General features: G+C 51.7%; 1 protein-coding gene across 8 annotated transcripts in view; it reads left to right on the forward strand.

The window, feature by feature from the left end:
• Positions 1 to 472: 472 nt before the first annotated feature.
• LOC130388592 (CUGBP Elav-like family member 2) overlaps positions 473 to 24791 on the forward strand; it is a 31338-nt gene continuing 7019 nt past the window's right edge. For 2 of the 8 annotated variants that reach the window (XM_056597964.1, XM_056597970.1), the window contains exons 1-9: positions 2648 to 3161; positions 11273 to 11469; positions 15098 to 15180; positions 18012 to 18060; positions 18860 to 18994; positions 20215 to 20294; positions 21641 to 21802; positions 22216 to 22282; positions 23961 to 24092. In XM_056597964.1, the coding sequence (XP_056453939.1) occupies positions 3094 to 3161; positions 11273 to 11469; positions 15098 to 15180; positions 18012 to 18060; positions 18860 to 18994; positions 20215 to 20294; positions 21641 to 21802; positions 22216 to 22282; positions 23961 to 24092 (973 nt within the window). In that variant the 5' untranslated portion in view covers positions 2648 to 3093. Of the gene's footprint in view, positions 672 to 2643; positions 3162 to 11272; positions 11470 to 15097; positions 15181 to 18011; positions 18061 to 18859; positions 18995 to 20214; positions 20295 to 21640; positions 21803 to 22215; positions 22283 to 23960; positions 24093 to 24791 lie in introns of those variants that run through there. The other 6 variants (XM_056597966.1, XM_056597971.1, XM_056597972.1 and 3 more) reach the window with 5 other exon arrangements.

The raw sequence follows: 24791 nt of genomic DNA on the forward strand, positions 1-24791 counted from the left end.
CTGACAATACAAGTAGAAAAACAAACCATTGTCTTGCTGGCTCTCTCCTCTCTCTGTGTTTACACGGGCCTTACCGGGCTAACACCAGGCAAGGCGAGCGACCGGGTGCAAGTGGATGAGTGCTCATATACAGGGCTGATATTTATATCTGGTGCCAGTATTTGCTCTCATTTACCCTCATCCCAATCGCAAACTTGTTCAAGTCCAAGTCCCATCTCCCCCCCCCCCCTCCCGCACTCTGATAGGATTGTCAATTAGTGGAAAGGAGAGTGCTTCTGCTGGGGCGGCCAGCTCTCCAGCAAGCGAACTGGGCCGCGGCGTTGGACACAGGCTCAACAATGCATTAGCACACGATGAGCTGTCAGGCAGGATTATTTCAGCCACGCCAGTCAGTGGAGGGGGTGGCGCGCTCTGCTGCACTAAAGCGAGGAGAAAGAGAAGGGGGCGGGAGTGAGACGCGCGGAGCAAAGAGGGAGAGAAACACAGTGTGGATAGAGAGAGGAGGAAAGGAAAAGTGGTCATTGCACAAGGTGGATTTCTGTTTTGTCCGGAGCACCAATGTTGGAACACTCCTCCGAGCTGGCGCTGGTGCAGAGTTTGTACGTCAACAGCATGCGCTGTCCCCCGTCCGCGGCCGGCGTCTCTGTCGGCGACGAGGACCTGGCAGTAAGGTACGTGGTGGGCTAGGCCCCCCCGTTCAACCGTCTAGGGCTGGCTGAGCTGGGAGCTGAGCCGAATCACTGCTGCCTCTTTGTGTGCAGGATGGAACAGGATGTGTGGCTGTTTCTCATTTGAAGAATTGGGCCATGCCGTGTGTTATTGTCATCTTTTGTCATGTGTGTATGTGTTTGGAAAGATGATCATATCTAGGAATATGAGAATGTTCTGAATACATGTTATCTCCTGAATAAAGAGAATGGGTTAGTTGTGTGTTCCTGAAGGCTGTTTGTTTAGTGTTGGGTGGACAATGGTGTTTACGTTTTAAAGTAACATCTTGTTTGCTCTTTATTTACCTCCTGTGAATGTCTGCTCATCTTTTTCAAAGTGGGGAACAAACAAGTCCTTACATGGGCTATAAAAAAGAGGAGCCGAGTCAATAATGCAGGGGCTCTTGTGAATAGGAAAAAACAAAAAAAAACTGGGAAGAAATGCTCATTGAAACGACCCACATATCATACACCTTAGATAAATCAAAATACGATGAGGATCCTTTTATTAAAATCTATTTTTTGTAAGACAACGGTACACAACAAGATGGGGTTAATGTGTGTCTCATCAACACTTATCTGGAACTGTTTCTTCAGAAAAGTTCCTGCTCCCCATTTTGAGAGATGTGGTCGCCATTCGGTGAGCTCTGTTGTGTTAGTCCTGAGAGCACAAGACTAGAAGCTATTCCACCAGATTCTAGGAGACAGAGACACGAAATAAATGATGTAGCCCAATTAGGTTGCGGCTGCCCTATTTTTACATGACCTGTTTAGGTCCCGCGTGTGTGTGGGAGTGAGTGTTAGAGTAGTGGATGAATTGATTTGTAAGACTGCAGAGAAAAAACCTTTGATGTCAAACACACAAAAGCAGCCTACGTGTGGCGGATTATGATTGGATTACAATAGTTTTAATATGAGATTAAGAACCAGATTTGAGCGGGAAGGTCCTGTCAACAGGGCTGTAGACCCACGTTATCCATCCCAACAAACAAACAAACATCTCCCACAGATATCCCAAACCCTCCACACACTCAATCAATGGGGTGGACACAGCAGCAAATTCCACCGAAGGCATACGGTGTCTGTGTGTTCCCTCTAAAGCCAGAGACCAAACACAGTCTATTTACCACAGTCCAGATCCTTTCACATCAAATGTATTCAATGAGCTCCCTCGAGATCAAGGCGGGAGGCAATATGGGGATGTTTGAAAAGGGATGTTGCTCTGGTTTTTTTGTCCTTTTTAATGAAACCTGAAGCCCCAGGGAGGTTTACACTTTCTTTTTATAGCTCTCCCTCTCTCCATCTTCAAGGCAATGGCTGTTATATACTGTGCTCTGTTTGAACGTACAGCAAAATAGGTCACACGTCACATTATACAAACCTCTTTAGAAGTCGGTTATGTATAGCACTGGGGTAGAGCTGCCTAGAGAGATCGCTATGGAGACAAGGATGAAGTCAGATTTCATAAACGAGCTCCATCTTAACCCGGGTTATGAATAATATTTTTAATTAGGCAACAGCCGAACCAGAAAGGACTGGTTTCTTAATAACACTAGACTATGACAAGACTGCACCCCTATCACCCCCTCCTACCACAATGTGGGAGAGGCCTCGCCCTACAAGTCCCGGCTCAACAAAAGAAGGCCGACTCCCCCTCCCCCATGTTCACAACAGCCATTATACAAAAGGTAACATGGCCCTTGACCCCGCTGAAAGGCGGAATCCAAGTTGCCAGATAAACAACTGCGGTTTAATGATGTCGTATGCGCGGTGAACTAAATAACTTAACTAAGTGCAAAACTGCAATGGATATAGCAATTGATAAAACCTATTAAAACAGCTTTTCCTTGTTATTGGTTCAATATTAAAAATTAATATAAAAAACGGTAGGCTGTAGTAAAAGCTGCAGCGCCGATTAAACACAGTGCGGGACATTTGTTCTCACTTAAGAGGTTTGCGACGTCCTTTAAACGTAATAAAGATTCCGTTTTACCTGTCAATGCGCGACCGGGTCCAAATAAGTTGGCCAGTGACGGATATTTAACGAAAATAACGATCGACCGACTCCAAATCAACGAGCAGGCTGTCAGCGTGGTTTTCAGACCGTGCGTAAAGCTGTGCGTAAAGACCACGCCTCTGCCGTTCTGCAGCTCGGTGTGCAGTGAGACGGGATCCAGTTAGACGGCATCCAGACACACTCTCACTTCAACGGACGATAGGAGACGCCACAAGGAGAGCGAAACAAGGCCGACTCCGTGTTCACATCGCATGCAGCAACTCTGAAGACGCCCCTCGCACCTGTTCCGTTCCGTCTCGCAGGGGTCGGGTCTCTCTCGACCGGGGCTCACTTCTCATTGTCTGCCTGCACCGCGGCGTTGTTTTGATCATGACTTCGTCGTACGATTTGGATTTCCATCTGGCCGAAAGCCGGCTGATGAGTTCGGGCGAAACGATGTAAGTAACTCAACTTTTACAACAAGGGAAAAGGGTAGCCATTTTAATCGCAAAGCAATGCACGGAGGAGGAGCGGCGAGGCCCGCGACTCCGGCTGCGGCTCAAAGCGGAGCCGGAGCCGCTGGCCTCGACGCCGCTCCACCGTTCACCACACGGCGCTACGCCCACGGCCACTGCAACAACTTTAATCCACTCCAACACCACCACCGAACCCCTCTTATCGTACACCATTAAGCCCGCCGCACGGACCCCGTCCGTGTACGTATCTATCGCCGGTTCTCCGCGGCTCCGAGTCACGGGACCCGCGGCTCACAAGGCCGAGTGTGGGCAGCGCTCGGACCCAACGGTCGTAACATGTGCGTCCGGAGCGCCCGCCCCGCGCTAAGAAGTTCCGCCAACAACCTAACTCATTAACCACACGAATTCGGTGTTTATCTGGGGCGTTTCTCCGATGTTTTAAGACATCAACCCGCTGACTTCCTTCCGGCTCAAAGTTTGAGCAGAAAGAGTTTCTACCGACGCGGTGTCGCAGGGCGACGGGCGTCGTGCTGCGCTGCACAGGGCAACGCGTAGCCCGCCGTTGACGATACATGGCGTCGGTGACCTGCGTCGGCCAGCGTTCACTTCAAACACGTCGACGTGCCAATCATCCCTCGCAGTGGTCGGGTTTAACCGCGGTTCGCTTATTTTAATTACCCCGCTCTGGTATTAAGAACCCCCGCTTGGGTCTGCCTGGCGCTCCCCGGACCCTCCCTGCTCGTCTTAGCGGTTGTAGCTTCGTCTTAGCAGTTGTAGCTTCGTCTTGGCAGTTGTAGCTTAGTGTTAGCGGTTGTAGCTTAGTGTTAGTGGTTGTAGCTTAGTGTTAGCGGTGGTAGCTCTGTGTTAAAGGTTGTAGCTCAATGCTAACGTCGTAGCTCAATGCAAACGTCGTAGCTCAATGCAAACGTCGTAGCTCAATGCAAACGTCGTAGCTCAATGCTAACGTCGTAGCTCAACGCTAGCGCTGTAGCTCAATGCTAGCGTTGTAGCTTCATGCTCTAGCTAGCTCGCCCGGAGTTGATGGGTGTTCTCCCGGGCTCCATGTTGCGCGCGGGGGGCTCGCAACAGCAGCACGTGGTCGAGCCGTCGATGGTGGTCGGGGTTGGGGTCATGTGACCGCGGCCGTGACGCCGTCCTCATGGCGGCGGACCGCGGTCCCCGTGACCCGGGACCCGGCCCGTTTGGGCTCTCTTAACAAAGTACCCTACATACATTATTAATGTTTACATGTATCGAGGTCACGGCGATGCCTCCGTGTTTTCAGCTAATCCTGATGTTAATATTTAATAGACATTCATGTTGCTTTCGTGAACGTTAAATAGTGCTTAACCATGGTATGTTTCAGTTGGTAACTGCTATTGCATAGTTACCAACTGAAATACACCATGTTAAATACTAATAGGAGGACGTTTATTACTCCATCAGCCCTTACTTTCCCATATAACCTAAAAACGTTGATCAATCCTCGTTCAGTCGATGCTGATCGTCACATGTTGTTTGTTGACTCACTGGTCGTGAGGGCTGGACCAATTGTCCATGGTGGTAAGATCCAAATGTAGGAGTATAACCTAAAACAACAACCAGTTTAATAACTGGAGCACATTATTGGCTTCCCTTACAAACGTCCACATTGGATTTATTAACGACAAATCATCCAACAACGACACATAAAATTGGTCCAAAATATCAAGTCATCTGCTGTCCATATGCATGGGTGATGGGGGTTTACCAAAGCCATAACTTTGCAGCGTGCATTAGGGAAACGCTGGGCCCCGAGACGACGTGAGAAATTAGATCCACCCTTAGCGAGCTGTGTTTGATTGATTTATCCCCTCGTGGCCGGTGAGAGCCACTATCAGGGCTTAAGCGATATCCTGTAGCAACAAGCGGGGACATTGCATCGGACAAGATAAGCGCAGAGGTGATCCCTTTGTCGTGGCCCGGGAGCTGTTGATCTGTGGGCAGCTTCGGCCTTTTGCCACCAGGTCTGACGCTGTGCACACCACACCAGCTGTTCACTCCTGTGACACGGCTGTGGGAAAGTGCCAGCATGGACAGATGTTGAAGGCAAGGGGCTCTGGTCTTTGGCATGTCACCTGTTCCTCTCTCGCCGTGAGCAGGGGAGCAGGGCCGGGCCTTTGGTAGGTTGAGAAGGTCCCAGTTTGACGACAACAGAGGCTGTAAGCAGTTCAGCGTACTGTGCTGGTTCGATGCTGCTGCTGTGGTTTGGCTGGCAGTTCACACAGGATGTTTCTCAAATGAGTTCTTTGGTTCGGTATTTCACAAGAATGGGGCTGTGTTGCGCAACTCAGCTGTGTCCAAGGTCTTTTGCAACCCTCATCAATTCTCACATAAAGCTGGCTTCGTTTCCGCCATTTCTTGCATGTTGACAGTTTATAGACCCAATAATAACTAGCTTGGTGTGTAGCTTAATATAAAGAATTTATTAGTGTTATTTATGTTCATTAATATTTATTATTATGCACGGAGTAGGTTTGATATGCCGTTAGTCACGCACATGGCATCAAACATTGATGTTGCCAAACCAAGGAGGCGGCTGCGTTTGTTTTAAATAGTTTTATTGTGCTATTACTCCTTTTTGTTTATAGCATTACAAATGGCAGAATATCATTACTAAACATTCACCAAGTATGAAATCAATAGATTATCTTCCTTGTGGAACATCAGAAAGATGTATAGCCATATCTTATGTTTACAAGCTCATGGCAATGTGTAAACGGTGCATTGGGCCTAGCTATGCAACGGTATATTTACATGTAGAACAGGACATAAGGGAAGGGCAGAATCTATATCTGGTCCTTTTAGAATTTGATATTACTGATCTCAAAGTAGAGCAGGCCCAATTGTGAATATTAATTGAAATGTTGTCTGGCTGCTTACACTCGCTGCTCCACAACCACAAACTCCTGTTCTCAAGGACATTAAGCAAATTGGATTTGGATGAACACAATTGGTAATGGCTTGTTGTTGAGGTCAATGACTTTGCAAATAGAAAAATAAATATCCTAGGATTCCAATGTACACTGCGCTAGTGATCTCTTATTTATTTGTTATCGGGGCAGCCGTTAAGCACGACCCTTTAGTTTCATGTAAAAAGATTGAAGGTCTCCATGCATTGTTTCAGGCGAGCCTATTTCCTGTTGGATTGGTTTCACAAGCAACACGTGAAACCCATTGTGCTGCCCACCCTATTGAGCCATCCCCAGTCGCCAATCTCTTGTAAAGATACTGCTACTAAGTGCCATTGTGTGTTTGCCAGAGAGGGGTGTGGCCATGACCATAATCTGACATATGACAATACACTGATCTACCCATAAAATGTGTCCCAATTGTCAAATCAGCTTTTCCTAGCAATACTACCAGACCGCCACACATTGTAAAGGTGGCCGTTGCTCTTAAGATGGCTGGGCTCAAAGCTAAAGGGATAGCGATGCCTCACATGATGGTCAGCATGGGGCTGGTGTACCACATGTAAACCGTATCTGCCGCCCATACAAAGTCGTTTCCTGTGGCGCTGGGGTCAGCTGCAGCGGTAGATAAGCTCCATGCTTAATTAAGCGCCCCGCAGAGAAAAGTGTAGCATTTCTCTCTCTGGGAATGAGGCAGATGGGGGAAACTGCACTAAATGCAATTTGTGTGTGACCATTCAGTATTCAATAATTCTTAAATCATGCACAAGAATATAGGCTGGTTTTGGTATGGTGGGATAATGGTAAGTCAATGCAATTAGCTTCCTTTCTAAAGAAAGCATGTGCTAATTGCTGCCTTTTAGTATGCCGTTTGTCTCTACATCTGAAGGGGCCGGTTGTGAATACTTCTCCTGCCAAGGAGGGCCGCCTAAAGATTTGCATTCATGCTCTGTCACTGAGCACTGTGAGCAAGAGTTGATTTGGTTGCAAGGAGATTTAACTATTCATCGACTCTGGGCCCTACTCGAGGCAGGCTCGTCCATATCTGGCAGGGAGCGTTTGGCTTGGTTATGGCGGTAAATGGGGCGGGCCTTGTCATCGGATGCTGGCTATCTTTTAACACGGGGGCCATTCACTGGCTGATTGAACATGTCTGTCTCAATCAAAAGCAATAACAATGGAAACTGGGTCACAGTGGACCCATGTGGAGGGAGGTCCTGTACGATGGCACCTTAATGTGTCGGATTTCATGTCTTCTTCATGGCTCATTTGTAATACCAATTTTAGCATTTAAGTGCTTTGGAGAGCCATTGATTTAAATGTCAGTGTTATTCAAGCTACACTACTAATCTACAGTAATAAACCATTCCTCATCCCCCCCCCAAAAAAGCATGACGGAGATGTCCCACCATGTGCACGTTAACCTTTAGGGAGTGGGGTCGAAACTGGTCCATTAAGCAAGACGAGGAGGCGTCTCCTGGCGGTACGTGTTCTCCCATAGATCCTCCCTTGCACGTTCAAAATACATGCTTTAAGAACGGCAACCCGATGGCTGCAGAATGGGCCCCAATGGGTTCCCAATTGTGCATTCATGTCCTTTATTTATTATGCATTTGATCAAAGTAAGGAAGGGGAGCATCAAGAGGTAAACATCACCAGCTGGCGGGTCGACAGCCCCCCTTATCTTCGGCGTGGCGATAACCCCCTCGATATGACAAATGTTATTTACATAGTGACGGGCAGGTTGAGGTTGAGAGATGCGTCCTAATTTTTGCATGAAGATGTCACTCACCAGGGTTCTGGGCGGCCGCAGTCCGGTTGCTCGTCTCTAAGGTCAGGGGAGTGACTGGGCGGCCACATGGCCCTGATACATCATGTGGTTTATGTGCTAGCGCGACAGCAGGTATGCCACCGTCGCCGAGGCACCGAATTACTTCTCAGCTGCTCTGGGGCGTCTTGGAAGGAGACGGCTGTCGTATCCAATAGCTGCATTAGGAATGTTCGAAATCGTCGTACACCGTGTTCCCCGCCTCCGGCTGCGTGGGCCGCTGGAGAGTGTGTGTTCCTGTGCTTCACATCACGAGTGTGTTCATCAAACGCTGTGTCCTTATGAGTACACTGCCAGGCGGCGGTAAAGCATGCACTTTAAAGTGTTTCACTAGGTGGGAGGGCACATCAAAAACGGTAGCTTTAGGAGGGCCTTATCTTGTCGTTATTGTCCTTCCTAGCTTCGTAGGTTGGCAGGCTAAACGTTGATGCTCTCTCTCCTCTAATGAAGCGTGTAAACAATTCCTTACACATCTTAAGAGTCTTGTGCCTATGCCCGCAGAGAGGTGGCATCCTCTGCAAAATGGCGTCGAGAGCCCGGGGCGTGAGTGTGGATAAATGGTGTCACGTACCACAGTGTCGTGGCCCTGCTAGACTCAGCCCCCAGCAAGCTCCCCAGCATCCCTCTGACTCGGCCCATTGTTCTGCCCAGGGACCGGTGGACAGCGTTCTCCAGCAGGGGGGAACAATATGTAATTGTTCCCCCCGCCGGGGCGAAGACGCTGTAGGTTACTCCCTGTACCATCGCCAAAATGCCTGCGGAGGAGACGCACCGCGGACGACACGGGGTCTACTAAAGCCAGGTTTCTGCCAGGTTCCAAGCTACACCCCTGCGGTTCTCCATAGCTGTTGGGGAGGGGGGCTACAGCCCCCATTGAGGTGTCTTTTTTTTTCTTTTTTTTTGTTCCGCTTTTGCTGACTTACGACCTTCTCTGGACTCGTTGTGTTAGTGAGAAAGGAAAATCTCTGAAGACGTAACGAGCGTTGGATAACCGAGGCGCGGTGTCCCGAGTGGGAGTCTTCAGCATGTCCTTTAAATCCTTAAAGGAGTTTGGCGTTTCTGCCGAACGCTTGGGATCGATGTGTAAGAGGTGGATGGCTCGTGTCCAAAGGTCGGCATGCTGTTAATCACTTCCTTTATTTATTTAATCTCTACTCGGTAGCTTTTCTTTAGTGTACCCCCCCCCGCCTTCCTTTGTTGCCTTGTGGTAGGAAAGTAAAAAGTAGCATAAAATGTGAGTGGTGTTGCATGTCTCTGGAGCTAATGGAGTCCCATGATCTGAATCGACACCAGGTCTTGTGATCTCTGCCTTGCCTTCACGGTGACAGCGATGGCCTTTTGATTTATATGACCCTTCTCCTGAAAACATGTCTGCCAGTAGTGCTAACTTGCCCGTCCTGCCTCGCATCGTATCTGTGTGCGGAGGGAAGGATTAACTGCAGTCTTGCTCCTATTCTCAGCTGGCCCAGGGACATTGCCTGATGGAAGATGGTGTTATTGAGTGGGACACTTATCTATATCGCTACACTTCTTTTTGCTAGCCCCGTCCCACGTTGACTGTTTGTCAATATGTGGTTTTGAGTATGCGTTTTGTATCACATTCAACGTCTTCTCGCCTTCTGCAGCAAAACGCCTTCCAGCGGTGGCCTGATGGCTTCCCGTTTCCAACAATAGCCAGATGAACTATTGTCATAATGTGATGCTTTTGTTTTAGCGTGATGTGCGCTCGCGAGCTAATCCGAAATGCTGATTCTTAAATTAGAGCGGGTTAGAATCGTCCTGTTTCTGACTCTAATCCCTTTACCAAAGTTATCTACTTACTGAAAATGCATACATTTAGGTCTGACAGTTGCTGTCAATTCTGTGAAATGAATCTCCCCGATTTAACTTTCCTTCCTGGCAAAATTATATTTGTGCAAATGTATAATTTCCATATATCCTCAATAATTTCACTGCGTTTCCTCCTTGGTCCTTACAACAAGCTTGAGTGTTTACCTTACTCCTCGGGTCATGCAGCACTATTTATCTGTTGTCTGGGCGAGCCATGGAGGTAAATTGATGTCGTTTTCTATCGGCGTCACTGTGAACTAGGACAGACCGCCAATCATTTAGCCAGGGAAACCTCCCCATTGGTTCTTGGCAGCGTACATGACCGTAAATCAAACTCCCAGGCATCAGCGACTACGCAAACCAGGACAAGGCGTGCTCGATATTTTTTAATGTTGTCTGGACTGCACATATTTCAGTAGGGCAGCTTTAATGGCCCCTAACAGTATAATAGGCCGGGATGGGTCCAGGGATTAAAGTACTGCTGTGATTTCATTCCAATATCTGAAACGGGTTCACACATTAGTATCATCCCTTAACTGTCACCAATGGCCCTTAGTCTTATCTCTTAGATTTATAAAGGACAACGTACGTCATTGAACTCATTCCATTCAACCGTGGTTGTGCTTCACATCACATACGGGTCTATAATGTGGAGCAGGGCCGTAGAACAGAGAGATGAACCCCAAGAACAATCGCTCTTCCTCCGTTAATTCAACTGCGCTCTTTCTGCTGCCGGTCTCTGGATCATACGGACGTTACAATGAAGGGTTGTTTTAAATAAACGATAGACTGGTTGGGCATGAGTATTTATTTATAAATGGATGTATATAAAAAGGTTTGGCACGTTTTTTGTAGTTCTTTTTTTATATACAAAATCTTTGGTGCAGGTCATTAGTCATCCCCTGTCACTTCATTTCAGAAATCAATCTGGTCTTTGATGGATGTCTTTCTGCGGGTCTCCGCGATGGATGAATTCCACCCCAACAGGAAGACGGATTGACATGAGATTGTCCCCGTCTGGGAATACTAAACACTAGGGGTGGGAATCACAGGGTACCTCATGATACGATACGCGATACAGGCCCACGATACCAATAATATCGGTTTGCCGCCATTCTGCGATAATCAATATATTTTTTGACAATCCTATAAAGCTGCATGATATGACTAACGATGAATACAAACTGACCGTGAAAAGGTAAAGATTTCTGTCTTTGGTCGTGGACCAAACTCAGTTTTTCAGTTACTCGACTTTAACTTGTTAACTTAGCTACATTTTCCTCATTCTTGTGTTGAGCTCCACCTCGAAGAACAGGGAAATTTGTTTAGAGCACCTTATAAATAAAATGTATAGTCATTCCGAGCGATATTTCCTGGGCATGAGAAGTGCCAGTGTATCGTTTCTCTTATCATACGAAGAAGAGCAACGATATATCTCCCCACTCCTACTAACCACGCCTCTCTCGTTCTTGTGCCCCCCTCAGCAACGGCAATGGGAGCAAATTGAACGGCTCCGTGGAGCACCTTGACCAGCCGGACCCCGACTCCATCAAGATGTTCGTGGGGCAGATCCCGCGCTCCTGGTCCGAGACGGAGCTCAAGGAGCTGTTCGAACCCTTCGGCGCCGTGCACCAGATCAACATCCTCCGCGACCGCACCCAGAACCCCCCGCAGAGCAAAGGTATGTGCCAGGGCCCGGCCGGCGCCAGCTGGCCCTCTGCCTCCCCCCTGACTCCCTCTCTTCCCCCCCCCCCCGGTACACCTCAGATGGCCACGCACCAGCGGTCCGCTACAATATATTCCAACAGAGCTCCATCGCCGGCCAGAAAATGTCGGCCGTCTGCTGCACTGTTTGTCCGGTACTCTTGTGTTTTGCAGAGCGTTGAATCGTTAGACTGCCACACAATGTCCCCCGGCCTGTGTATGCAACATGCAATACCGCTGGGTTTTATTATTATGCTTAACGGGCACAGATGATCCAATCGCCTCTTGCCTTTCTGGTGTGGTGGCGCTAAAATGGAAGCTGCATTTGTGTAACCTCGCATTATGGAAATGAAGGCTTTTGCTCTGCAACGCACGGCTCAGAGTGTAGCCTCGTGTAAAGCGAGTGTGGGCTAAGAGTGTTGCTCGACTGCAATTTCCTATTAAGACATCCATCGATGCACTCACCTTTTTAGAAAGAGTGCTCGAGTCGAGAGATTCAGTTTAGGCTGCAATTAGGGGTAGACAGTGGAGTGGGGAGCCCACCCTGAGAGAGAGAGAGGGGGAGAGAGAGCCTCTGATAACACAATGCAGGGTGATGGGCAGCTCCTCTAGAACTGTCAGCCCGAGCACGTCCTGCACATTTCCATTCCTCCTATGCTCAGTTGACCCTGCTATGGTCTGAAGCCTTAATCCGCCCTGTGGGTTTGATGTTGGGCCTCCGCTTTGATGTCGCAGGGTCTATCTGGCCCGGCCGTCTCGCAGCAAACCGGAAAAACGGGCTGGGGTGGGGGCTGGGCTGGGGGTATGGCTGTAATCTGTGCAGTGCAGTCTTGAGGCTTGTCACCGGGATTTAGTCAGGTAGGCCAAGCGTGGCCATGTACTGGAGCAGACCAGCCCCCTGCTCCGTTCCGGGCAGTGGTCTACCTATAGACCTCCGCTCTGTAGCGGGCTGCCTCTAGACTTCCTCCGTTCCGGGTTCACGTGGTTCACATGCTCAGGACTTAAACGAATCTCAAGCGTCCCCCTGGAGACTGTTGTGCGTTTGTGTGAGACTGTTGTGCGTTTGTGTGAGGCGGTGGTGCGTCTCCCAGGTCGCTGTGTGGCGGCGTGCATACAGGAGACATTGTGAGTCCCCCTGTGAGGCCATGAATGGTTCAAAGCCTCCCTTATAGCCGCCCCCCCCCCCGGCCGCGGTGTCAGCTGTGATGGCCTATTGACATGTTAATGCAATGTTAATGTATTCCAACTGATAATCCAGACTGATCACTGGAGCCCTTTCGGCTCGCCCCGGCCCCAGGAGGTGAGCCTCCTACTCTGCCCCCCGTGCGATGCTGAGGAGTAACGACACCCAGCAGGGGGTCTATTAAAAGTATTAAAGTGTTTGATTAAAGAATATCAATTTAAATCCCTGAAAAGGCATTCGCAAAGTCTTGCAAATTATCTGCCTAGGTCTTCGATATTATTTTATGACTATCGGGAGAGGAAGAATGTTAAAAGAAACAAACTAGTAAATGGTGGTTATTCACGTTTGGATGATGTTCGATGTTATGGACGAGCTGCGGACCACTGCCCTGGCGGTTCGCTCTGCACCATACTTTTGTTGTCAGGCGAGCAGCATGGCTGAGATCAACTAGCTTGGCTCGCTAGCTTGTTGGCTTGTTAGCTTGCTAGCTCTGAGCACGGCATAACTGCACGTTGCCGACTGTCCTACCAAATTAGGATCCTGGTAAAAAAACTGTCAGTGCTAAAAGTGTAATTTAATTAATCCCTATATTAAGAATATTCATTAGATTCCAAACTAATTGGTGATTCTTGCCGACGATCTGGTCTTAAGCCCAGCATCGTAGCAGAGACCGAAACCTGCGCTAACGACCCAGGCTGAGCCCTCGTTTAGGGAAGTATTGTGCTCTGAGTGGTGTTAAAACTGTGTTAAACTGAACCTGGAGAAGCCTGCCCCCACCCCCTCCCCGAAGAAGATCCCCCCTCCGGTCTGCACTTTGTCTGCACATCAAATAATAAACCCCCTCTACCCCCCCCCCTCTCCCATGCCCTCCATCTTGTATTTTGTTTTGACTAATGGCGTCAAGAGCACTGTAATCCACACTTCCATTTTGATCGGTTGTATATTTCTCAAATCTTCTGCCAGCCGGAGCTGGCTGAGCGATCCCTATTCTATCTTTTGAAAGAAATCAATATTTTTTAGGTCATTTCCACCACAGGTCTGGTTGGAAACCATCTGATAAGCAGTGTGGCTCGGAGGCGGGGGCGAGAGGAGAGAGAGCCACTCTGAGAGGGGAGGGAGGGAGGGAGGGAGAGGGGAGGGGAGGGAGAGAGACACTCTGGGAGGGAGGGGGAGAGAGAGCCACTCTGAGAGGGGAGGGCGGAGGGAGAGGGAGAGAGAGCCACTCTGAGAGGGGAGGGCAGAGAGGGAGAGAGAGCCACTCTGAGAGGGGAGGGCAGAGGGAGGGAGGGTAGGAGAGAGCCACTCTGAGGGGAGGGAGGGAGGGAGGGAGTGAGGGGGAGAGGAACTCGATGCATATTAGAGTTCAACAGCCCCCCACACACACGCGCGCACAACCCCCAGCCTGGGAGCGCCAGTAACGGCATAATACACACTATGTAGGTCAGAGACGCTGCAGCAGCCCTCACTTCCCCAGCCCGCTGAAACTGACAGGCTGGAATGCCACTGGCGCTCTGCTGGGACGCAGGGATGAGAGGCTGCTTTTTTTTTTCTCTCTCCCTCTCGCGCTCTCTCTCTCGCTCTCCCCCACCCAGCCCCCCCCTTTCCCTTCCTGCTCTTCTTTTCTCCATCACCCCTCCCCCATTGCCTAACCCGGCCCCTCTCCCCTTCCTTCCCCCTCCCTCTGTGCCTCTCACTCTCTTTGCCTCCCTCCCTCTCACGCTCTCTAGGCCTCTCCCTCCTCCCTCCCCCCTCTCTCTGCCTCACTCCCTCCCCCCTCTTTCACTCTCTCTCTCTCTGCCTCACTCCCTCCCCCCTTTCTCTCTGCCTCACTCCCCCCCCCTCTCTCTCTGCCTCATGCCCTCCCTCTCTGCCTCACTCCCTCCCTATCCTGCTCTCTCTCTGCCTCACTCTCCTCCTCTCTCCCTCCCTATCTCTGCTTCTCTCCCTCCCTCCCTCTCTCTCTCCCTTCCTGCCACTCTCTCTTTGTGCAATTTCCATGATTCCCATGCGTGGGCTTGTGAACGGGGGTTTGGGGAAAGTGGTGTGTGTCATTTGTGTGTTGTTTAAAACGTGTGACTCGTGCTCCATGAGGCCTGCCAGCCCTGGGTGTCTGGTTCGGCGCTGACCCGTTCCCCCCCCCCCCCCCCCCCGCCTCCGTGGGGCTCGGTGTTCGGCGCGAGCCCCTGCCGCCGCGGTCCTGCGCACACATCTTGTCATCTGCTCCGCTCGGCCCGGGCAGTTAGCCGGCTAACCGACGGTGCTAAGAATATCTGGTCACATGGTCGGCGCCATGTGACAGCTGGCATGCAGGCGGCCGTCCGTTAGTCCGTCAGTGTTCCTGCTCCTCGATGCTGGCCCTCCGCAGTGTTTCCGCCGATGGGAACATGACCCCCGTTCACGTGTTGTCTCTCTCTCTCTGCAGGCTGCTGTTTTGTAACCTTCTACCAGAGGAAAGCGGCACTGGAGGCTCAGAATGCACTGAACAACATAAAGACTTTAAGTGGGGTGAGTTGGCTGCCTGAGTTGATGCAAACACACACACACACACACACACACACACACACACACACACACACACACACACACACACACACACACACACACACACACACACACACAGTTAATAAACATGCAGCTTCCTAAAAATACACCAGAATCCAGTGAACAACACAAAGACTTAAAGTGGGGTGAATCAGGCTGCCTGAGATGCTGCACACGCACACACATTCTCTATCACACTAACTCTCTCACACTCCGGCTCACATGCTTAATAAACATGCAGCCTCCTAAAAATTCCCCAGAATGCACTGAACAACCTAAAGACTTAAAATGGGTTGATCACGCTGCCTGAGATGCTGCACACGCTCTCTCTCACCCTCACACTCTCACTCACACTCGTCTAACTCGTTTAATCAACACGCAGTCTCCTAAAAATACCCCTTCCCTTGGATCCTTTACCTTCACATGTTGCTCTCCTTGCCCCCTTCACATGTTGCTCTCCTTGTGTGGAGACGTGAGTGGGGGTCTGCCGGTCCTGCTCCTTGGTCACCTGATTTATCGACGGGCTAAAGCCCGGTCAACCAAGAGAAGCGATAGCTTGTTAAACCGTCAACATGTTCCCCACTGATTGCTCGTTCAAAATCACACCTTCCAATCAATTAAATCCATAGCGACACCCCTCAGCCCGTCATTAAATCAACACTATCGGAGAGCGCCTCCGTAGAGAGAGAGACAGTGGGGGGGGGGGGGAGAGAGAGAGAGGTGGCTGGTAGAGTCGAACTGGGGCTGACGGCTCGAATCTAGTGGACTGTACTTAAATAACTACTTTCCCTGTCACGCCATCAATCAGATCTGCCCCTTTCAAAACAAAGTGTAGTGTGGGAGGAGCAGAGAGGAGCTGAGCCGACGCCGGTGCCTCCCGGCTCCTCCGGGCTGTTGGCCGGCGGCGGCGGCGGCTCAGCTCCTCTCTGCTCCTCCCCTCCTCCCGGCTCCTCAAGGCTGTTGGCGGGCGGCGGTGGCGGTTGGCGGGCCGGTGGTGCGGCGGCAGCGGGGAGGCCGGTGTGGCTGCGTCCCTCCGTCTGTGCCACCTCCTCCTGCCTGATCGCCCGTGCCAGCGAGCCGCCACGCAGCGCGGCCATCTGTTGCCCCCCCCCCCCCCCCCCTACCTCTCTGTCTGCTGCTCCTCCAGGAGGGGAAGAGGAGAAGTAGAAATGAAAACGTCTCTTTGGATCTGCTTTATGCTCTACATTTAGGGCGTTAATCGGATGCTTTTAACCAAAGCGATTTACAATAAGTATGTTTTGTCAGAAGAAAGAGAAACGACAATATATCGCTGTCGATACATTAAGGATGTTCATACAACAAGTGCTAAGCACTAACAATCACTTTGTTAACCCACTCCCCGTACTCGACATAGATAGCTAGGATAAGACGCAACAACATGCTAAGTACTATTTTTAAGTAGCAGGACGTACAAAATAAAAATTTGCGTCGGAGGAATTGGGTGGGTGGCTAATGCAGAGTCTAGGTGAACTCAATATCAGAGGGATGCGCTGGGTATGTTTAGCGGAGGATTAAGGAGTTCACCCAATGGCCTTGTGTGTTTTAGGATGGATGATCTTCAGGAACGACCTGTGACCAAAAGAGTGCGAATGAGACTCTTGAGTGAGCGTTCTTTAAACGATGTGGCCCCAAGACTTGTTACACCGCATTCCTGTTAGTCGTAGTTATTATAATTCAGTTTCTCATTGTCAATCATTGAAGTTGATGATGTTTCAGAAGCAGCCGAGGGCCACTTTGGGTAGAAATTGGAACAGCTTAAAGAGGATAGCCGTGAGCGTTCCGGGTTCCAGGACGACGAAGACGACGACTGGCCTTTGGAAAGAGTGCTCGCTTAATTGGTTTGCTGTTTTTACGACCCGTGGTTCTTATTACGGAGCGGTCCTGGACTGACTGCCTCCTTCCTCCATCAGTCGCCTTCCACTGATTGTTTTAGCCTCGTTTCCTTCGCCCCTTCTTGTTTCCTGTCCGCTGTGCTTTATATTGGATTCACTTCCTGCCTAAGAAGAGAAGCGCCCTGGACATGTATATATTATTATTACAAAAAGATCAATGGCATAACTGAATACAGATGGCCGCGGTGTGCAGTGAGTTGCTGGAAGCATCACCACTGCCTTGGTGAATATTCTCCTGCGGCCGTGAGGCGGACACACGGGGACTAGAAGCAGGATAGATGTCAGGGTTTTGGACTCCCAGCCCAAGGGCTCTGGGTTCGAGCCCGAGGTCTCCAGTCCCCCTGCAGGCGGCCCATCCCAAAGATAACATACCTGACATCCCATAATGACATGCATCTAAAATAAATGGACTGCATTTTATACAGCGCTTTACTAACCAGTGGGCACTCAAAGCGCTTTACAATATTGCCAAACATTCACCCATTCATGCACACATTCACACACCGACGGCGGAGTCAGCCAAGCAAGGCGACAGCCAGCTCGTCCGGAACGTTTAGGTTGAGATGCCTTGCTCGGGGACACCTCGACACTCGGCCAGGAGAAGCCAGGGATCGAACTAGCAACCTTCCTGTAAACAAACCAACCCGCCGCTCCACCTCCTGAGCTACATGCAGCCCCCCCCCCCCCCCATCATTGACAGCATTAACTCAGAGCTGATTCAGGCTGAACAAACGGAACCCGTCCTCGTGAAACAGAAGGTGGACGGGTGTGGGGGGGGTTTCATCCCTCTGTCAGCCTCACGGTGCTGATGGCGGTCACGGCCTGGACTCTCTGTTATTGACGGGCGCCGTGGTAACCCTCCCTTCTGCCCCTCTCCGTCAGATGCATCATCCGATCCAGATGAAGCCCGCCGACAGCGAGAAAACAAACGGTGAGTGACAGCGCCGCAGATGGCCCGCGACAGCGGCCAAAGTGTTTGTCAACAGGCTGCGGAACAGGGAAAGATATGCAACTTGCAATCGGCATGGCGATATTAACTGCGCAAGGATGAGGTCGTCGAATAGTAGGGGAATGAGGGAAGGAAGGGGGGGGGGGGGGGGTGTGAGTGAAGACACAGGGCGTTGGTGTTTATGAATCGACGCCAAGACCGGAGCACGGTTAAGATCTGGCCCGGCTAATAATACACATTTGGAAAAAGGCTTGACTGAGTCTTCGGTGGGTGGGTGGGGGGTGGGGGGGGGGGAGGGAGAAGAGAAGAGGGATCATAATGGGCTTTTAAAGGCACGAGGAAGGCAAGGGCGCGGGCTCTGGGGGGGGGGGGAGCGAGCGAGTGGTTGATAACCCAGTTATCCGTCCGTCCGTACGGAGGTAGCCTGAGCAGCAGATGACGGCATTAGGCCGAGCTTTGAAGAGCAGCCTGACACCCTGCAGCACGACCCGGGTACGAGCCGCCCTGACGGGGAGCGGTTGAACGTGCAACCGGCTCCGCCACCTGATGTGGCGGAGCCACATCAGCTGTCGCTCAATTCCTTCCTGTTTTTCCATCCCCCCTTTTCTCACTCTCTCTCTCACTCCATCTATTTCTCATTCTGTCTCCCTCTCTGTCTCACTTTCTCTCACTCCTTCTCTTTCTCTGTCTCCCTCTTTCTCTCACTCGCACTCATTCTCCCTCTCTTTCTGTCTGTCTTTCCCTCTCCTTCTCCCACTCTGTCTCCCTCTCTGCCCCACAGCGGTGGAGGATAGGAAGCTCTTCATCGGCATGGTTTCCAAGAAGTACGGGGAGAACGAGGTCCGCATGATGTTCTCGTCCTTCGGGCAGATCGAAGAGTGTCGGATCCTCAGGGGTCCGGACGGTCTGAGCAGAGGTGGGTGTTCTCTCCCGGGTCTCTCCTCTCCCACCCTCCCCCCGCTCCGCGCACACTCTCACCCTCTCGCTCGGCGCATTCATCCACCCCGTATTACTCTTCCATTCCGCCTTTCTCTGTAGCCTCCCTCCTCCCCCTCCTCCCTCCTCCCCCCCGCCACCCCATGTTCCACCTCACACTCAAGTGCTCCACACCTCTGTTCATCTCCTCATCATCCACCCCCATGCCCCCCCCCCCATCCCCATCCTCCTCCACCATCTCACTGTCTCACTTGCCTCCACGTCTCACTAGTGGGAGGTGGGTGGGAAATGGAGGGTGGGCGGGGGGAGGGAGGAGGAGGAGGAGGAGGAGGAGGGGGCGGCGGCGGAGCTGCTCTCGCCGCCCGGAACAATGGGCCGTTGCCGTGGCAACCGCTGGCTGCCGTGTTCCGTGGGCTCAGCTGGCTGGCAGGCAGCGAGCGAGTGGAGCTCTGAGCTCCGCTCCGCTCGGCTCAGCCTCCTCCGCCTCCCGCCCCCCTCCCTCCATCACACACTCGGCTAGAATTAGCTCCTCGCCGACGCCACCGACACACTATCGCACACTCTCCATCTCTTCTCTGCCTCCGCCATCGGACAGCCGGCCGCAGCGAGCATCTCTGCGTAGAGGCAGACAGAAACACACCAGACTGAAACACACCAGACTAACGCACGTCTGCGGGGCGAGCGCCGGCTCCACAATGAGCCTCCTTTCCCTCCTCCTCTTCTACTGCATATGATGTAACCGCAAAATATGAAGCATACAAGAGCACCCATTGTTAATATGACGAGGAAATCACTCTCCCAGCCCATTCAAACAGCCTCTCAGTGTGTTATCTGTGTGTGCGTGTGTGTGTTATCTGTGTGTGTGTGCGCGTGTGTGTGTTTTTACGTGTACATAATCACATTGTGTGAGCGCCCACGAGCCTTTTCTTAACGGGGGCGGTGATTAAATGTGTCTCACTGTGCTCTTCTCATGTGATGTGTGTTCTTCTCGTTGTGTTCTTCTTCTCCATGTGCTAACCAGGACCCTGGGCTCTCTGTGTGCTTGGGAGTCGCCATTCTCTGTACAATGTTGTTATTTGGGGTTCATAACGAGTTGTCCAAACCTTTTTGTCTTGTTTTGTTTTCTTCTTGTCTCTCCCCCCTCCAACCCTCCCTCCCTCCCTCCTCTCCCCTCTCCTATTGTCTCCCCCTCCCCTACAGGCTGTGCGTTTGTCACATTTGCTACCAGGTCAATGGCACAGAATGCAATCAAAACCATGCATCACTCTCAGACCATGGAGGTACTGTACCCCTGAGCACCTACTTCTCATATACCCCCTCCTCCCTCGTGCATCACGCTGCCCCCTTGTGTTGGAAACATGAACTGCGCCGCGATAGCACCAGGCTATCCATTCCCCGAGAAGAGCATGGGTCACTCAGTCCCCCCGTTGGGCGTTAGAACGTTAGCTTTCTCGTGTGTGAAATGCTCGTCTTAAATACCCCGTCTAGCGGCGAATTTAGAGGAAACACGGAGATAGCAGTGTCTTTCGCGTAGCCACCGGAGGAACACAAACCCCCGCCCCGCCCCTGGCCCGCTACTAACCCACCGCCTCTCCTCAAAGTGAAAAGGGACAACCTCGTTGTATTTGGGTTATGGAAAACATTAGCCTAGCTCGCCCTACTTTAGTGCCGCAGTCACCGGGGCCCAGTGCCTGTCCCTGCCCATCCAGCGCCGTGTCCCTCGCTCTCTCCTGCTCTCAGCAAATGGAGCAGGAGTAATCTGACAGCAAGCGGGTCAAGAGCGTTCCCAGAGAACCACCGGCCTGACTCTAATTAGGAGCCCCGGCCAAATATAACACTCATCTCCACAGATTTAAAAAGCAGGCCTCTGGCGGAGGCGGCACCCATTTTATTTTACTTATCCAGCCTCGCCCCCCCTGCCCGCCCCCCTTCGTTTGCCCTGCCGTGTCCCCGGCGATGCAGTGGCTGGTGCTCATGCTGGTGGTGCAGAGGCCATCCCCCCCCCCCCCCCCCACCCTCTGTCCAGCCTGGTCCCAGTGTGACTCTCCACTCACTAGACCCCCCCCCCCCCCCCCCCACCACCGCATGTCTGCGTGTGTCTGTCACGTTCCCGTACTATTGAGTTGTGTTCTTAGTGTTGTCCCGTTAATGTCGGTTCCATGTTTTCGTGTCTGCTGGCGTGTTCTTCTCGTGTATACTCCATCCCGACTTTCACCTCATCCGCTTGTGTTTGATTGTGGTTCTCTCTCTCTACCTATCTACCTCTACCTCTCTCTCTACCTCTCTCTCTCTCTCGCTGAGCCGTACGCTTCCGTGTGCTGTTGGAATGCGGCCTGGCTCCGGCTCTGCATGACAGTCGTCCCTTGTGTCATCGTTCCTCCAGCTTGATTACAAACGCAGCCGACACGTTAACGATAACGGCGCAGAGTAAACCCTGCTCGTCTCCAGTCAGAGCAGATCGCTCCCCTTTTTTATGAATCTCATTTGTTAAGAGCAAGACCGCCCTCCTCCCCTCTCCCATAGGGACATGTGTCCATGCTATAATAGAGCGTGGTTGTATTACGGTCGGTCGTTTGTGTGCGTGTGCGTCTGTAGTCTCTAACAGGCCTGTGCTTGCCGCCTGTAGGGCTGCACCTCTCCCATGGTGGTGAAGTTCGCCGACACTCAGCGGGATAAGGAGCAGCGGCGTCTGCAGCAGCAGCTGGCGCAGCAGATCCAGCAGCTCAACAGCGCCTCCACCTGGGGGAACCTAGCCGGCCTGGGCGGGCTCACGCCACAGTACCTGGCTGTAAGTGGAGACTGTTTCCTTACCCCCCCTCCTCACCTCCTAGTTCCCTTGATTCAGCGCATCGGTCGCCCCAATGCACCTCTTCTCTTTAGGTCGTGTTCGTCCTTAGGCAGAGCTCTGTTTACGTCTACATTTAGGGCGACTCGCATCCAAAGCGACTTGCAATAATAGAAAGGGAAACGACAGTATATCTCTGTTGGTACAGTAAGGATGTTCATAGAACCAAGTGGCAAGCACTAACAATCACCAGGTTAACCCATTCCTCGTATGCAACAAAGATAGCTTGGATAAGATGATGGATGTGATGCTAAGCACTGTTTTTAAGTGGCAGGATGTACAATATACAAAAAGTGCGTCAGAGGGGGTGTAGCAGAGCTCCGTCCTCATGTCTGCTCTCCTTCTCTCCTCCACAGTTGCTCCAGCAGGCCACGTCTGCCGGGACCGCCCAGAACAGCTTCAGCGGCCTCCAGCGACTAGGAGGTAGGTTGTCTCGCCTCTCTCTCTCTCTCTCTCAGTTGTCAAGGCAACAGTCTCCGGTTTCCGAGCTTCGGCGTTATGAAGAACAGAATTGCGCGCCCAGCAGGCTCGGCTGTTGCCAGCTCGCGGCGCCACCGGTAACAAGCCCGTCAACACTAGGCGGCGGTGTGACTTTCCCGGGGCTTTGCGCCCAACTCCGGGGGGAACGCCGGCTGCTCCGACGAGGCTTTATTAGATTAGTCCGCTCATGGAGTGGGAGAGTGTTCTAACGTGGAGGAAGAGGAGCGAGGGAGGGAGACGCCCTGCTTCTGCTGCTTTACCGCGATGCCTTCACGGTGTCGTCGCAACGAGCTTAAACCTATTGTTTAAGCTCTTCTCCACGTTTCTAGACTCCTCCTTCTTTGTGTTGAATAGAAATATCCCGTACGCACATCTGAACGGGCACGGTTTGTACCCAGATCGAAGCGTGTTAGCGTGCGGAAGCAGCCCTCGTTAGTCCAGGTGATTAATCAGCAGCGTGTGACATAGGAGGCGGTCTGGGGTCAGACGTGGTCCTGTACTCCGTCGTTACGACAACAGCAGCAGCCTGAGGCCGCTACTCTCCTGAGATGGAAAGGGACTGTTATTGCTGCTTTTGGCAGCGTGTGGGCAACATGCCCGGCTCAGAGATAATTGAAATATAGCAATTATCCCCCCCCCCCCACAACACAACCCTAATTCGCCTTCAGTTGATACGGGGCTGCGGTGAAGTGTAACCACAATCACCATGACGATAGCTGGTCCATGATCCACGACGTGGCCCGGCTGGTCCATGAAGCTGTCTGGCTGGTCCATGGTCCATCCACGACGCTGCTTAGCTGGTCCAGCACCAGGTCTAGTTGGTACATGCTCGTCCACGGAGCACGGTGGTTAGTGTCGAGTCATGTCCGTTGTCATCGGTTACGAGCCACGGAACAGAATGGCACAACGCCGGCCCTTACAGCTATAACTGTTGTTGTCCGGTATCGACTCAGACGTGGATTATCCCCAATCAATACTGCAAACAAGCAAGGCATTTTAGGAATGCCTGTTTATTAGACGACTGACAGTTGATCAATGTTCTGGTTGTGGACGTGGTCTACTGCCGTGGCAACAGGACGGGATAACGTCTCGAACGCGTTGAGGCACGGTACAGACGGAGGACGTGCAGAACTGATCTCTGTATCTCGCCGAGTGCGTTCGCCGTGGCGGGTTTAACTGAGAATAAGCTACTTAAAGCAAACAATCTCTGATCTCGCTTCTGATCCCAGTAAAAACCAAAAGCTCGTTAATTCTTAAACGTCCTCTAATTGCGGCGCTGCGTCAGACTCTGCCCCCCGCCATGTCGACCCCCCCCCCACCCCCATCTTGCTGCCTACCGCCCAACCATCCTTCATTTACTTTATGAGTTTTATAATCGCCCTAATAAAGACTTTACGAGAACCCCCTCCACTGGGTGTAAATATACACGGGCTCCGTGTGTCTGCGCTAAGCGTATGGTCACTGTGGTAACGGCCTGCTCCCCTCGTTAAGTGGCAGATTGTCGTACCAGTTTCTCCCCCTCTCCCCCATCCTGTTCGGGTATTGGGGAGTCGGGGCTGTGTGCGTGTGTGTGTGTGTGTGTGTCTCTCTAACGTCGGTGTTCTTGTGCGTTCCCCCCTAGCAGCTGGTGGGTTGGCCGGGACCGGAGCGGGCGCGGCCATGAACACCCTGGCCTCCCTGGGCACCCTGCAGGGCCTGACCGGCACCTCCATGGGCCTCAACAGCCTGAACGCCCTCACCAACAGTGTCACTGGTAAGCCCCGCCCCCTGAGGTCCAGAGGCCCCGCCCCCTTAGTTCTGACCCCCGTCTGAGGAGAACGTGAGGAGTCAGAGGGACATTTCAACCAGCTGGTGGCTTAACACGAGCCGGGCCGATCAGTCTTTCACTACTGTTCAATAGTGATGTTGATGTCTCTAAATTCTCAAAGTGAAGTCTATATATTCTACCAATATAAATGCATTGCCAGCCAGTACCTCAGTCTGTGTACAAGAATCGTACTTGCGACGCTCTGAAAGCCCTCCCGCCTCAGGCTTCCCAGTTAGACAAGCTAGTTCCCAATCAGCTTTTGGCTTCTGAAGTCTCCTCCCCCCCTTCCCCGCTGAGTAGAGGAACAGAAACTGATACCGCTCTCTCAACAACTGTTGGCCCCTCCCTCCCTTCCTGTAAATAGCCAGGCAGTTGGTCTCCTCCCCCCCCCCCCCCCTTTAAAACCAGAAGCTTGTTGACGAGCCCACTTCCTCTCAGGATTTCCACTACTTCCTCCCTGATGCAACACTTAACTCCTCCCTGATGCAGCACCTTAACCTTAACTCCTCCCTGATGCAGAACCTGAACCTTGACTCCTCCCTAAGGGAACCATACCGTCGCCATTTTAATTTATCTTATACAAACAGGGCCTGAGTATTTGCACAACACGCATCCCTTTGTTATTAATTGAGTGTGTGGGTTGGA

The sequence above is a fragment of the Gadus chalcogrammus genome, chromosome 9, assembly GCF_026213295.1.
Source record: "Gadus chalcogrammus isolate NIFS_2021 chromosome 9, NIFS_Gcha_1.0, whole genome shotgun sequence".
NCBI classification, from domain to species: Eukaryota; Metazoa; Chordata; class Actinopteri; order Gadiformes; family Gadidae; genus Gadus; species Gadus chalcogrammus.